The sequence below is a fragment of the Arachis ipaensis genome, chromosome B10 (genome assembly GCF_059453495.1).
Source record: "Arachis ipaensis isolate K30076 ecotype BB chromosome B10, ASM5945349v1, whole genome shotgun sequence".
In the NCBI taxonomy this organism is placed as follows: domain Eukaryota; kingdom Viridiplantae; phylum Streptophyta; class Magnoliopsida; order Fabales; family Fabaceae; genus Arachis; species Arachis ipaensis.
Genome location: NC_142435.1, coordinates 27,370,806 through 27,384,560, shown reverse-complemented (window position 1 = coordinate 27,384,560; position 13,755 = coordinate 27,370,806). Strand labels below are relative to the sequence as shown.

The 13,755-nt window shown below is 29.8% G+C and overlaps 1 protein-coding gene across 1 annotated transcript; it reads right to left on the bottom strand.

Moving 5' to 3' along the window:
• On the bottom strand, window positions 1–5,112 carry LOC107624457 (laccase-12-like). Its single transcript, XM_016326948.3, has 7 exons — window positions 4,937–5,112; window positions 4,699–4,850; window positions 3,567–3,811; window positions 3,083–3,211; window positions 2,339–2,801; window positions 892–1,367; window positions 1–419 (listed from the first exon to the last, which is right to left on the bottom strand). Exons 1-7 carry the CDS (start codon window positions 5,036–5,038, stop codon window positions 289–291), a joined length of 1,698 nt encoding a protein of 565 aa, XP_016182434.1. The 5' UTR covers window positions 5,039–5,112; the 3' UTR covers window positions 1–288.
• Window positions 5,113–13,755: the final 8,643 nt, after the last annotated feature.

The window sequence follows — 13,755 nt, the reverse complement described above, 5'->3', positions numbered from 1 at the left end:
TTTTGAAAAAAAAAACAATAATGATAATAATAATAGGATCAATTAAACTAATCGGGCTAAGATTACAGTGTGTGTTGGACCACATCACAATGCCCAAAGTCCTGAACCCAATTTTGATTTTTCTCTAAATAAAAAATATTGGAAACATACCCAAAAACCCACAAAAAATATCAAAATATCCTTCCCCAAATGTTGGGAAACATACACCAATAATAACAACTTCGGAACTAAGCAAAAAAATACAACCCTTTCATTATTGGGTTGAAGAATTCAATGATTTTGGTGGTCCTAACAGAGAGGCAGATCCAATGGAGGGGGCTCTATGGATTGCAATTCTCCATTTCCATTCTCTACTAAGAGGATTGTGGCCAAACCCCATGTAATGTGAACATCCAAGTGACAATGCATAAGCCAGGCACCTAAAATATAAGATCAAATCAAACATCAAAATATTATTAATTACTTTATCATCACAAGATTTATAACTAGTGCTATTTAAATTAAATCTATTAAAGCTACTTGAAGTTGTCTAATAATAGTGAAAGACTTAAATAATATGCATAAGGTCCTAAGAATTTATACAAGTTAAAAATGGAAATTTAAGGGTGTGTTGGATTTTTATTTTTTATTTTTATTTTCAATTTTTTTTTAATTTTGTGAAAAAAATAGAATATAAAAACAGAAAATTTGATTTTATTGTTTTTAATATTTTTTATTTTTCTTTAACAAAAATCTAAAGACAACACATATTGAAAATAAAAACAAAAAATAAAAACGCAAACTAAAGGTAGTCTAAATATTGGAATAGTAAAATTTTCCTTCATTTGTAATTAAAATCTTTTTTAATGAAACAATTTATTAGAAGGATAAATAAATAATTATATTTTTGACCTGGATTATCAGCAACAAACCGAATAACTGCCCATCCATTCACAGGCACAGCCACAGTGTTCCTCAAAGGTGGATCAACAAGGTTGAACTTTGATGTATCTTTCTTGGCATCAAAATTTCCAAAACCTTGAGCAACAATGTAGAAATCATAGCCATGAAGATGAATAGGGTGGTTCTCAGGGGTCACAATGCTAGTGTCCTGAATTACAATCTGCACTCTTGACCCATACTTTAGCTTGTAAGCCTTAGTCCCTCGAATCGGCTGCCACAACGAACGGCTAACATTGCCCGTGTAGTCGAATTTCACGGCTGGCTGTGCCGGAAAATCAGTGGTGAACACTCCCGGAATTCCAAGTTGGTGTGCTTGAAGGATGGAAATCTTGTTTGGGAGAACAAATGAGACATTGTTTATGCTTGCAGTGAACCTTGTCCCGTTTGGTCCTTGGCATCGATTTTTCCTAAAATTTGGTGGGCACCTATTTTCCAACATTTTAGGTAAATTTTTAGATATCATTAATTGGGACTAAAAAAGGATTGAAGCCTGAAGGCAATAAAAATAGAGTTCAGAAACATAGGAACACACTTAGATGGAGAGAACATAGTCCAAAATTAGAACTAAGTCACAAAAGAGAACATATCATAAAACGATTGGTAACAACTAACAACAACAAGACTAACAGAGCAGTGAGCAGATGATCTAAGTTTATAAAACTAAAAAAAAGATGAAGTTATGACACTAAAAAATTATGAAATATTTATTAGTGAAAGAAAAAGTGTGCACAAGTATTCAATATCGTTTCAAGACTCTTAAAATAATTATTACTATAAATTTGATGTGTTACTCACTTGTTGGTAAAAAATTATTAGTCTTCTAAACTTTTAATTAAAAAATATTGTTAAGAAATATGACATTAACTAATTTTTTTCAACTAACATCAGCAATTCTTTAAAAATTATTTTGTTTATTTTAAATTCTACATCATAAATCATAATTCTTTAATCTTAAACCCTAAATTATAAATACTAAATTTTTAAAAATAAAAACTTTTCAAATTAAAAAAAATTAACTAATGTTTATTAACTAAAAATTAATTTTTTATATTTTTCAATTTTTAAGTAGAAAAAATATTTAAAAAACTTAACTTTTAGTTAGTTAACATTAACTACTTTTAAAAATTATAATTTAAAATTAAAAATTAAAAATTTATAATTTAAGATAAATAAAATAATTTAAAAAATTTAACTGATTTGTCCAAAACAAATTACTTGATTATTCTTTTAAAAATATTATTCTTAAACTAAAATCAGTCATCAAATTTAATTATTATATATTTTTATAATTTATTTTTAATATTTATTCTATAATAATGATTAAATTTTGTGCCTAATTTTAGTGGAGATCTAGCATGTTGATTGCTTAAAGTATTTGTGCATAGGGCATATATACCTGTTGAGTCCCAAGCCAACGGTGAAAAACAAATTGTCGTCAATCTGAGTAGGAACCTCAACTTTTCTTAGGCTGAAGAAGCTTCTGCTGAATGCAGTAACTGTATTTGTGTCATTGTAAGCAGGAAGTGATGGCATGATTGGTTTCATAACAGAACTTTTCCTGTATTGGAGTATGGCGGTTGTGGTGGTGTTGTCAAAAGCAGCGTTTTGTGCTGATTGGTAGGCACGCGCCGCCATGTAGTACCGGGAAGCTGGCTGGTCGCCGGTGATCAAGACGTCGGTGGTTTGGCCCGGGCCCAGCATAAGGACTTTGGTGGTGAATGGCCTGAGGTAAGAGGCATCGGCGCCAACCACCGTCAGCTTGTGGTTGGCGACGGTGAAAAACAGTGGTTGGTTGAGTGCTGCGTTTACCACACGGAGGAGGTTGGTCTCGCCGGAATCAATTGTAACAATGCTAGTCCCTGCATTGCAAATTCTTATTATTTGTTCTTATTAAAAATAATATTAATTATTATTGTTAATACTAGTGTCTAATATTAATGATTTCATTTTTCTTTTCAACATTTTCCCCATCAAAAGTTCACTTTATTATTATGATTATTGTTATTGTATGTGTCCACTTTCGACACATAATTATTTAAAATCCTTTTCCTAAAGTAAAATTTATTAGCCAAGACATATATCATGTGACATGTTCCATTATTAATTTGTAATCAAAATTAACAAAGAATAATAATCAAACCTTTGGTAGAGCACTTATAGAGATCACCAGGTTGACCATTAATAGTGTAGGCATCAGAGACATTAGGAGCTGCTCCTGTTCTTGTGGCCTGCCTCACCACATCGATAGGGTTTGCATCCCACCATTCCCCTAATCATCATTATCATCACTTTCACCATTAATTAATTTATTTTGGTCATTTTTTTTTTCTGTATAAATTTGACAATAAATTATTCATTTTTTTTATCAAAGATAAGAAGACTCGAACCCACAATCTCTTAGGTAAGTATAGGAAGACTATACCATTTGAATTATAACTCATTGACAAAAATTATCTTTTACTATGATAGTATGAAGTTATAGGTTAACATTAACTTGTTAATAAAAACTAATGCAACCTATAAAAAACTACCGCATTAAAGCTCTAAGTAGAATAATAATGTGAAATGTTACACAATGAATGTCAACTAATAATTAATTAGATTGCATAAGTAAGAGTAATTACCTAGAAGAATGGGTGTTTCTCGGTGAGGCTTAGGGAAAGGGTAGGGGTGTCCTTGTATAGGACGAATGATTAAAGCTCCATAAACAGTGGCCCTTAGCCATGAGCTATGAGCATGCCACCAAAGAGTACCTTCTTGTCCTTGAATTGTGAACCTGTATGTGTAACTCTCTCCAGGTCTAATAGGACACTGTGTCACAAATTCTGGTCCATCTGCCCACCCTGTTCTCATTTGCCTAACACCGTGCCTAAGCGAAAATATATACAACAATATAATTAAATAATAATATACTATGTTTCTATATTTAGAAACTTTACTGTACTCAACCGTTGAGACTACTTTATTTATAGACAATTTATCTGTTGCTACAATTTTTAAAAGAATTTGTAATTCGTAAAATATTTTCATATTTTTGAAAATTTTACTTTATTTTTTAAAATATAAAATTCTTAGAAATATGAAACATTTTGTGCATTGTAGGGTACAATTTAAAACCATGTATATTGCAATAAAAGTTATTTTTAGTGAGAATAACATAATGACCTATATATATTTTATTTAATTTATATTTTTGTTACAATTATATATTTATTGTTATTATTATATGTTATAATGTAATTATGATTTTTTTGTAGTTATTAAAAATATTTTTATGAGTAATAGTATAATTGCTGTCAAAATTATTTAGGACAAAACATAAGATAACTAATATCTAATTGCTATTAAAAACAAAATAAATAACTGTAAAAAATAATTTTTAATTGTGCGTAACCTAATCAACACAAGTTAGCACGTATGAATAAGAGTTTTGTGTCTCTTAATTAACTATTTTTTTTAGGTTTAATTCTTTCAGAAAAATAAAAGTCACTCGATTTAATTTATTTTATAGTATCCATTCCAGAAATTAGTCATTGGACCTTCAACTCAATGGATAGCATGGTCTAAACCAAAAAAAAAAATTATAGAAAAAAGAATCGATCTAGATTTTGAAAAAATAAAAAATTTAAATATATTTTTAAATTTTCGAAAACTTAAATGTTCATAGACCAAAAAGTTAAGGAGCTATTTATCTTTTTTTCAAAAAAATGTAACATGAAGTTTTTTATGTTATATATGCACTATTAGGGTATATACCAGTGAATGGTGACATTATAGCGAGCTTTGTTAGTGACTTTGACGACCAAAGTGTCTCCATTGTTGACTTCCAAAGTAGGGCCAGGATATTGTCCATTCACAGTTATTCTATTGTGAGTTTTGCACAGCCTCTTCACTGGTGTTGCTTCAACCTATATATTAAAATTAAATAAAAGAAAAAAAAAAGGAAATGGGGAATAAGAAATAAGAATGAAGAGAGGGTAATGAGAGAACTTACAACAAACTCGTGCTCACAAATTTTGGCATTTGCTGAGGAAAATGCGGACGTTAAGAGAACAAACATGGCTAACAGAAAGATGAGAATAGTAGGATACTCCATGTTTTAGAGTTTAATTATTATTTGTGCTAATAATGCTATGGAGATTAAGGTTTTTGCTATATGCAAGTAAGAGTGTATTAAGAGAGGGTGCTTTTATAGGGAAGATTAAAGAAGAGAGAGATATGTTGGAATATTATTGGTTTAGTTAAGAAATAATCCGTGGTCAGAATGAATGCTGGGAAAACATGGTTCGTGCCAATAAAAGTTGTTGCACCCACTTGTTAATTGATGAGTTCGTAAATGCTTGCTTCATAAGTCTTCAAATTAGGGGTTGAATTTTATATAGAGGAACGCTAGAGAACCAGCAACTTTTGTGATTTGTAGCCATTAAATAGCCATCAATGATAGTTATAATGGTGTGAGATTGGTGTGAGATTTCATCCAATGGCTCATTTTTCTTTGCTGGTTACAATACTGACCAGAATTTAACAAAGTTGCTGGTTCCTAGACTTTTCCTTTTATTCATAATATATAGTTAATAATATAAAATATATTAATTTTAATCTACTAATAATCTTTTTCTAATTTTTTTAAGTTCATAGGACTTATTTAGGTGAGTTTAAAAAAAAAAATTTTCAGAGTGGTCTTTTTTAAAAAAATTGTTAAAAAGGTAAAAATAATTTTATATTTGGATATTTCATGTAAATTTTTTTATTATTAATTATATTTAAGCATAATAATACAAAAATATTTTTTGTTTATTTATTATGTAAAAAATATTTTTTTAAGTAATTTTTAAAAAAATGTATATTATGATTTCTAAAAAAAAGTAAAAATTTACTAAACACACCAAAAATAAAAAATATATTTTTTTATTATAAAAAGATTTTTTTTTCAATAATTTAATGACGTTCAAATAATTTCAGAGTGAGATGTGATCGATCAATAATAATTGATTCCATATTCATATTTTTAGTAATTTATTGTAACAAACCTGCTTGTTTAATTCCTTGTTTAGAAATAGTAGTATATCATTCAAAAAGAGACCAAATCAAAGCTAGGCACAAAAGTGTTTATATATTATTCCTTGCTCTATATTACAATTTTCATGCTCCACAAAATACCATTGGACTGAGCAATAATAACGGCTATAAAAAGAGTAGCTCTTGGATTATGTGGCTTTTGGATAATATTTTACTTGCGGCTGAAGAGTTTGATTATTATTATTTTAAGATTTAATTATTCTGTTAGTTCCTATAATTTTGTAAAATTTTTAATTAGGTCTCTATACTTTTTTTTTCTTTTAATTAGATTCTTGCATCAAATTTTTTTCAATTAGGTCCCTCTTGGCAGTAATTAGTTTAATTTTATAGGGACCCAACTAAAAAAAAATTAGTACAGAGACCCAAATAAAAAAGAAAAAAAGTATAAGAACTCAATTAAAAAAAAATTTGGTGCAAAAATTCAATTAAAAGAAAAAAAAATAAATAGACCTAATTAAAAATTTTACGAAATTATAGGGACCAACAGAGTAATTAAACTTTATTTTAATTAGATATGGTTCACCCTTTAATACTTCTTATTAAATAAGAGCATTTTATTTTTTTATTAATTATGCAAATTTTAACTTTTCATTCTATTTTGTTTTATATGATCAATAGTTGAGATTTAAATAATAACGTAACCTGCTAATAATCAAATTAACCATATTTTTTTGAATTTTTTAAATGGGCTCATATATTCTTTTACAAAATGAAAAATAAAATAAAATAAAAAATTATTTTATTTATTATTTCTAATAGCAAGTCCTTTTATAAAGAGCGATACATTCTTCATTTTATCTGGATCTCATTAGTATTTGTCATAATAGAGCATGGTTTGAGAATAATGTGCTTAACTCTTCTTTATTACCATTTTGTTAAAAGTTAAAACAAATATTTATAATATTTGAAACAACATTATGTCATAAAATTATTATATTGAAATTAAGTTAAATTTTTAAAACAAAAATTTAATTATTATATATAATGTTTTTCTAAAACTAACTATTTATTTAGTGACCTGTATACCGTCAACATCATCAGGATACTTATACTAAACTTTGATTGATTCAAGTGTCCATTCAAAGGGAAGAAAAATAAAAAAAGATTGGTGTTAAAAGTAAATCGACTATACCATATTAGCATTAGGTAGTTGCGCAACAAATAAAGTACTAAACCAAAAGTAGTGATCTGATTGGATCCAACAAGAATTTAGTTAGACATAGATATTATGAAAAACATTATTTTTAAGTTATAAGTGTTAAATTAGGTGACCTGTCAACCTAAGCTACATGGAAGATAACAACATTATCTATTATCTATATCTATATGTATTCAGTTATAATCTACGCACACGAACATGTTATATACTCAAAGATACGTACTTGGTTGAACAAGGCACAACAACGTCACTTCACCAACGTTAGTCGTCATCATATCATATATAGTGCTACTAATTAGTGCAACATATTTTTTATTAATTAAATCTATAATGTCAAAGACAACATATATAGGAGGATTTTGGTTTCCTAATTATCTCTATTAATTGTTTGAAAGATAACTAATTTGGGTTGGTAGAGTGATCAATTCACTCGTTCACTTAAATAAATATTGGGAGTTTGAATTCTATCTTGTGCATGCAGCACCCTATCTGCAACGGTTATTAGTATATAAGAATTTTGTGTTTATTATAAAATATAGAAAAGTAATTTTTATTTAATTAATATTAATTATTTTTTAATTTAAAATTTTTTATTTTTTAAATGATTTATAATTTAAGTTTATAATTTAGGAGTTAGAGTTAAGAGTTTATAATTTAAGATTTAGAATTTAAAATAAACAAAATATTATTAATTAAGTGTTATTACATAAACAAAAGTATATAGTAATTAATTTCTATTTTTTTATTATCTTAAGAAAAGAAATTTATTTATGTGTAATAATATATATTATTCAATGTCAGTATAAAACAAAATACTCATAGTAGTTTCCAATAGTTAAGAACTTTTTATTTGTATTTATTTTTTTTTGTTTTATTATAAATTGGTACAATTTTGTCTATCTTATTATCATGAGTAAATATTTATAATGGTCCTGAGATTTGGGTCGTTACTCAATGTGGTTCCTGAGATCCCAATTGCACCATTGTAATCCTCCAGATACGGCTCCGGGCACCATAATAGTCCCTGGACAGCTTTCCGGTGATGAGTCATCATTAAGACACTGAAATGGTCTCATTTTGCCACGTTGAATGGTGCCAACGGCTAGTTGAGCTGGCACAGTTTCAATTTATACCCAATGTGGTCCCTCCCTCTATATTTAACTCTAAATTTTCAAATGTTCAGTAAGTTAATTTCTTCTTCTTCTTCATTATTGTTGTTTTCTCATTCTTGTTGTTGCTATTGTTCCTGGAGCTGAAAGTGAATATTCATGATGGGTGGTGGAAGCTCTATTAGTTCACCGTGCAGTAGCCATCGGACGAGAACGCAAAGCAGGACCAGAAGATCTGGGGTGCCGGAATGGTGCGGTTGCGGCTGCCAGCGAGTTCTCAGGTGGTCTGGGACAGATTCAAACCCAAATAAACCATTTTTTGGTTGTCCCAATTATAATGTGAGTTATCAGTATTACTTGTGTTGTTATGATTGCTCCTATCTACCTGACTGTTCTTCTCTTGTTCTTCTTCCCTGAAGTTTGAGCATGTTATATGTTTGCTTGATTACAGACAAGTGAAAAGAGATGGTGTGGATTTTTTGTGTGGGCAGATACTGGGCAGGATGAACCAGTTGAGAAACCAGAATCTTATGGAGATAATCATGAAGTGAATATGAACTTTGATTGGAAGCTTGGGAGATTAGAAGAAGATATCCGGAATCAAAAATTGGTTAACCAATTGTTGGTATTAGTTGTGTCTGTGTTGATTTGTTAATTGTTATCCTGTATTGTAAAACATGAGTTAAAAGAGTTGGTGGTGTGTACCCTGTATTCATTGAATGAACAATATATAAAAAAATGATAACATGATTATGGTATTAGAAATTGTTGAATGGTGTTTGTTGATGGAATGTAAACTTGGATAACTCAATTAATGAAAACAGTAATATGCTAAAGAAGGCAGCATAAGTGATTGAAAACTAGCCAGCACTGTATTAAGATAATGGTTCAACTTAACACAGTTAGTCACATAACACAAAGGGCAGCCAACTAACATGAGCATGTTAAATAAAGTTTCCTTAAAAGGGAAGATTTTACAACAAAACATAAAGGATTGGTTTTTTCTTGTGTAGTCTTTGTCTAGCAAAAAGTATTAAATTCAAAATAGAAAGCCCTATACGTATTAAGCTAAAGTCTTTAATTTTTCTTTCTTGGAGCCTTAAATCCTGGAGTTGGAATGAACTTCATGTAATTGACAAATTTTGTTGTAGTTCCTGAACTAGCACCCTGCATGGGATTCACTGGAACAGAAGTTGCTAGTGGAGAGGATCTTTTCCTTGGTGATAATTTTGAAGGCCTTTTTATTCCATGATCCTAGATAGAAAAAATTTACATTACACATAAATGATGATTCACTTGAATCACAAAAAATTTAAGAAATGTAAATAGGAAGTTATCTTTTGAGAATCTTCTACATCAGAAGCAGTTGGCTGAGATATATCTATCTCCACAGGTTATGCATCAAAGTGGCTGGTGCAATCTCAGTAGATTGCACAAGAGGATTGTCTTCTCCATCACGTTGGTCACCATCATCTTGAGGCTACTGAAGTTGCTGCTCAGATGCAGGTACACCTCCTTCATTTTTCTTCTTCTTATCAGCCTCAACAGCAACTGCAGTAGCTGCAGCAGCATCACAAGCTCTCTTCTTCTTGCAACCTCTCTTTATATGTCCTTTATCACCACAGAAACTGCAAGTAAAGGGGACCAACTGCCTCTTTAGATGAACATTATCTCCATTGTTACTCTGAGGTTTGGGATCAGCTTTAGACTTTTTAGATCGTCCACCATCCTTCTCATCAGCATTCATTCTTCTTTTCATCTGTAGTTTTTCAGGTTTCCTCTTTATTTTTGGTGCATGTGGCCTGTTACATTCTTCTGCATGCTCCGGTTGTCCAGAAATTGGATTAATATGATGATTATTTATTTTTTTGTATGACTCCATTGTTAGCAAGAGGTGACAAAGTCTTCTGGTAGCTTGTTAACCCGAGACAGTGCAGCACATGTATGCACACAAAGGAATACCTGCATACAAACAACAGCCACAACAACCGTGAATTTTAGTCATATACCATTAATCAGATTATTACTATAGCACAAAAATAATTATTATAACAATGCAAATAACCTGTAAGCATCCAAAATTGGCAAGTACATAGTCTTTTTCCTAAGTCCACCACATGATTAGTTGGATGTCTATGCACCTCAAACTTTTCGTATCCGTTGTCACCTGTCGAAATAGGCTTCTAATTCTTAGATTCTTTTCTAATTTTCTCCAATCGACTCTTTATAACCGGTGTGAGCACTCCAGTATGATTGTTTAGTTTCACCTTGTTTTTGGCTATGGTCCGCATTACGAACATTTGGAGGAGTCTTCATCTCCTCTGAGTGCCATGAATTGGCACCATCCGAGTCAGCTCCAGGATCTAGACCATATTCTACACCTTCAGCAAAACTACCAATAAAACCAAGATCCACTTCTTCATCACTAACTTCATGTACAAATGCATCATCCTCGACCAGAATCTTCTCCTTTCCTTTAGTTAGAAGAACAATATTTCTCAATATCTTCTCCTTCTGGTTCTTGTTCACCCTACTCCTACTCTCACTGTTGACATTCTTCACCCCAGTATCTTGAATCAGAAGAGCTGTCTTCATCAAGATTTGGTTTAAAAAGGCTATCTTCTACACTCTCATAAGAGTCAGAAGACACCTCGAAAGGAATCTTATTATTAAAAACTTTGCTTTGGAATCCTCTGGCAGTAAACCTTGTACAAGGTCTCTTAGAAGACATCTAACGTATCCACATCTAGGTCATCTAAACAAGCCTTATTATCCGGATAATATACCATTGTTCCTTCTTGATCTTCTTTGAAATCACCCTATGATAAAATATAATATTCAACATCTCTTCCATCTGAAAAAAAAAAAGAATTCAAAACCCATTACTTGACAATCATTATAAACACAAATAGATTTTTCTGTCCTATTTACATAATTATTTGCAGGATATAGTCACTTTATTTAGTAGAAGACAAATACAATATTGACTCCTAGACACGAAATTTTTAATTGAACAATAAGATATGTATGTTTCAAGTTCCGTAACATTACATCTTCTACAAACTTAACAAAGAGTATGCTTTTGTGATAACATGTTGCTGTTTATTTCTAATCTTCTAATAAAATTAAAGTGGCTTAAGTAAAATAAATCTTTTAAATATTCTCATCATTATACACAAGAACTGAATTAGACAAATTATATATTATACAGGACAACTGCAGCAGAAGTAATTATAGTATTGTCTATATTACAAGTCATTGTAGTACTCACTCATATAACAAACATCAACAGATAAGAGTTTTATCAAACAGAATACTCATGATCATGAAACAGAGCATGATTTTCAAACAGAGCATGACCATAGTCAAACAGAACATCTCATGAAACCCCAACCTAATCAAACCCTAGAACCATAGTAACAAGGAAAAAAAAATATAATTCTAACCACACTCACAACACAAGCATATACAAAAACCATTATGCATTGCAAAAAAGGAATAAAAAAATTTACCTTTACAAATGACAGAACCTCTTGTTTCTGATGCAGGAGGGGACGAACGATGAAGTGAAACCTGATTTTGATGTCTTCTGGGTGTAATAATTTCAACCTCACCAATGGAACCCTAAGGTAGTAGCATTGATGAAGAGAGGAGAAAAAAGAAGAAGAAAAGAAGAAGACAGAGGGTGGAAGTGGAAAAGACAAGTGAAGGGAGGGTGTGTTTTTTATCAAACCCGTTTCATATTTTTATTTTGGGTCAAACGACGACGTTTTTAACAAATTGGGGCGCCAACCCAAAACTCCAACGTTTTGGCTCTCTAACGTGACAAATTCGTGACACATGACTCATCACCGAAAAACTATCTAGGGACTATTATGGTGTTCGGAATCGTATATGAAAAATTACAATCGTGCAATTGAAATCTCAGAAACCACATTGAGTAACGACCAGAATATCAAAAATTATTACGGAAATTTACTCTATTTTTCGTTTTCATTTCAAGGAAAAAGTTATCTCAGAACAAGATTTATACAACATTAAAACACAAAACACATCATGGCAACATGTGTACAGTTACCAACGACTTGTTGTGATTAATGCCTTCATTGGAGATTTTTGTTTGTGGTTTGTAGTAGGGGAGCTTTGTTTGATAATTTACTAATTTAGCTTTTTTTTAGGTTATTAGGTGTAAATTTTCTTGAATATTTCTTTAGCCAAAACTAATGACTAATTACTAATTTAACTTTTTGATGAATAAAAAGTTGATCATAAAATCCATTGTAAAAATCGAATTTACTAATTTTAACTTACTTAGATATGGACCTCTACGAGGATGAGGATCTCATGCTGATGGCCAATTATGAAAAAAGATTTGACATCTGAAATCTCATAGTCAACTAAAGGGTGGGGAACATAGAAAAGTCTTTGGAGTTTGGAGCTTGTCTATTGTAATGTCATATGTGATGTGAAATCATACAATATTTAAATCTTAAATCACAAGAAAAGATAATCTAGTTTTTTTTTCCTTTAAAAAAAAAGAAAGAAAAGTATAATCTTGTAAATTGAAATTTAGAAATTATAAATTCATCAATTAAAATTTAAAATATGTTTACCTATTTGGAAAAGAAAAACATAACGCTAAGTAGTATCTTTTAAAAAGTTGCATGTGTACAAAAGATTAATATATTTATTTTAGCAAGCTAAGGAATAAATGTTAGGACATCAAAATGAGAAATATTAAGAAACTAATATTTTTAATATGTTTTTATATTTGACCTAAAAAAGTCTAGGGGTCAACAACTTTTGTGTTTTGTGGTCAGCACTTAACCATCAAAAGAAAAGTGAGTGATCTCTCATCATTGGATATAATCTCACACCATTAAAAACACTATTGATGGCCAATTAATGGTTACAAAACACAAAAGTTGCTGCCCCCTAGCACTCCTCTTTGACCTAATACCAGCTAATTTCTATTTTTTTAAAATTAAAAGTACTGACCCCTAATTTTCTACTAAAATAATAATGAATGAAAACTGAAAAGTTCCTTATCTCTCACATTTTTAGTCATACATAAGATTCTATTCAAGTAAATAAAGTAATAAAATTAATAATTATTTTAAGAGAGAATTTAGAAAAAGGAAATAAAAATTGAATATTAGACTCTAAGTTCAAATAAAACATAATGAAAAAGATAAATAACTAAATTTTTAGAATACTTGATAATTGTTAAAAACTACTAATATATTAATTGAAGATAAATAACTAAATTATAGATTCAATATTATCATTGTCTTCTTGGACACTACAAACAAAATTGAAAATTTATTTTTGTAAAGTTATTAAGTGTTTCAAGAACATTAATATTTTAATAGTTTTAGTCATTTGTATAAAATATATATAATTAAAATTAAAGACTAAAATGATTAAAATATCAATATTTTTAGAATACTTGATCATTTTTCTTCA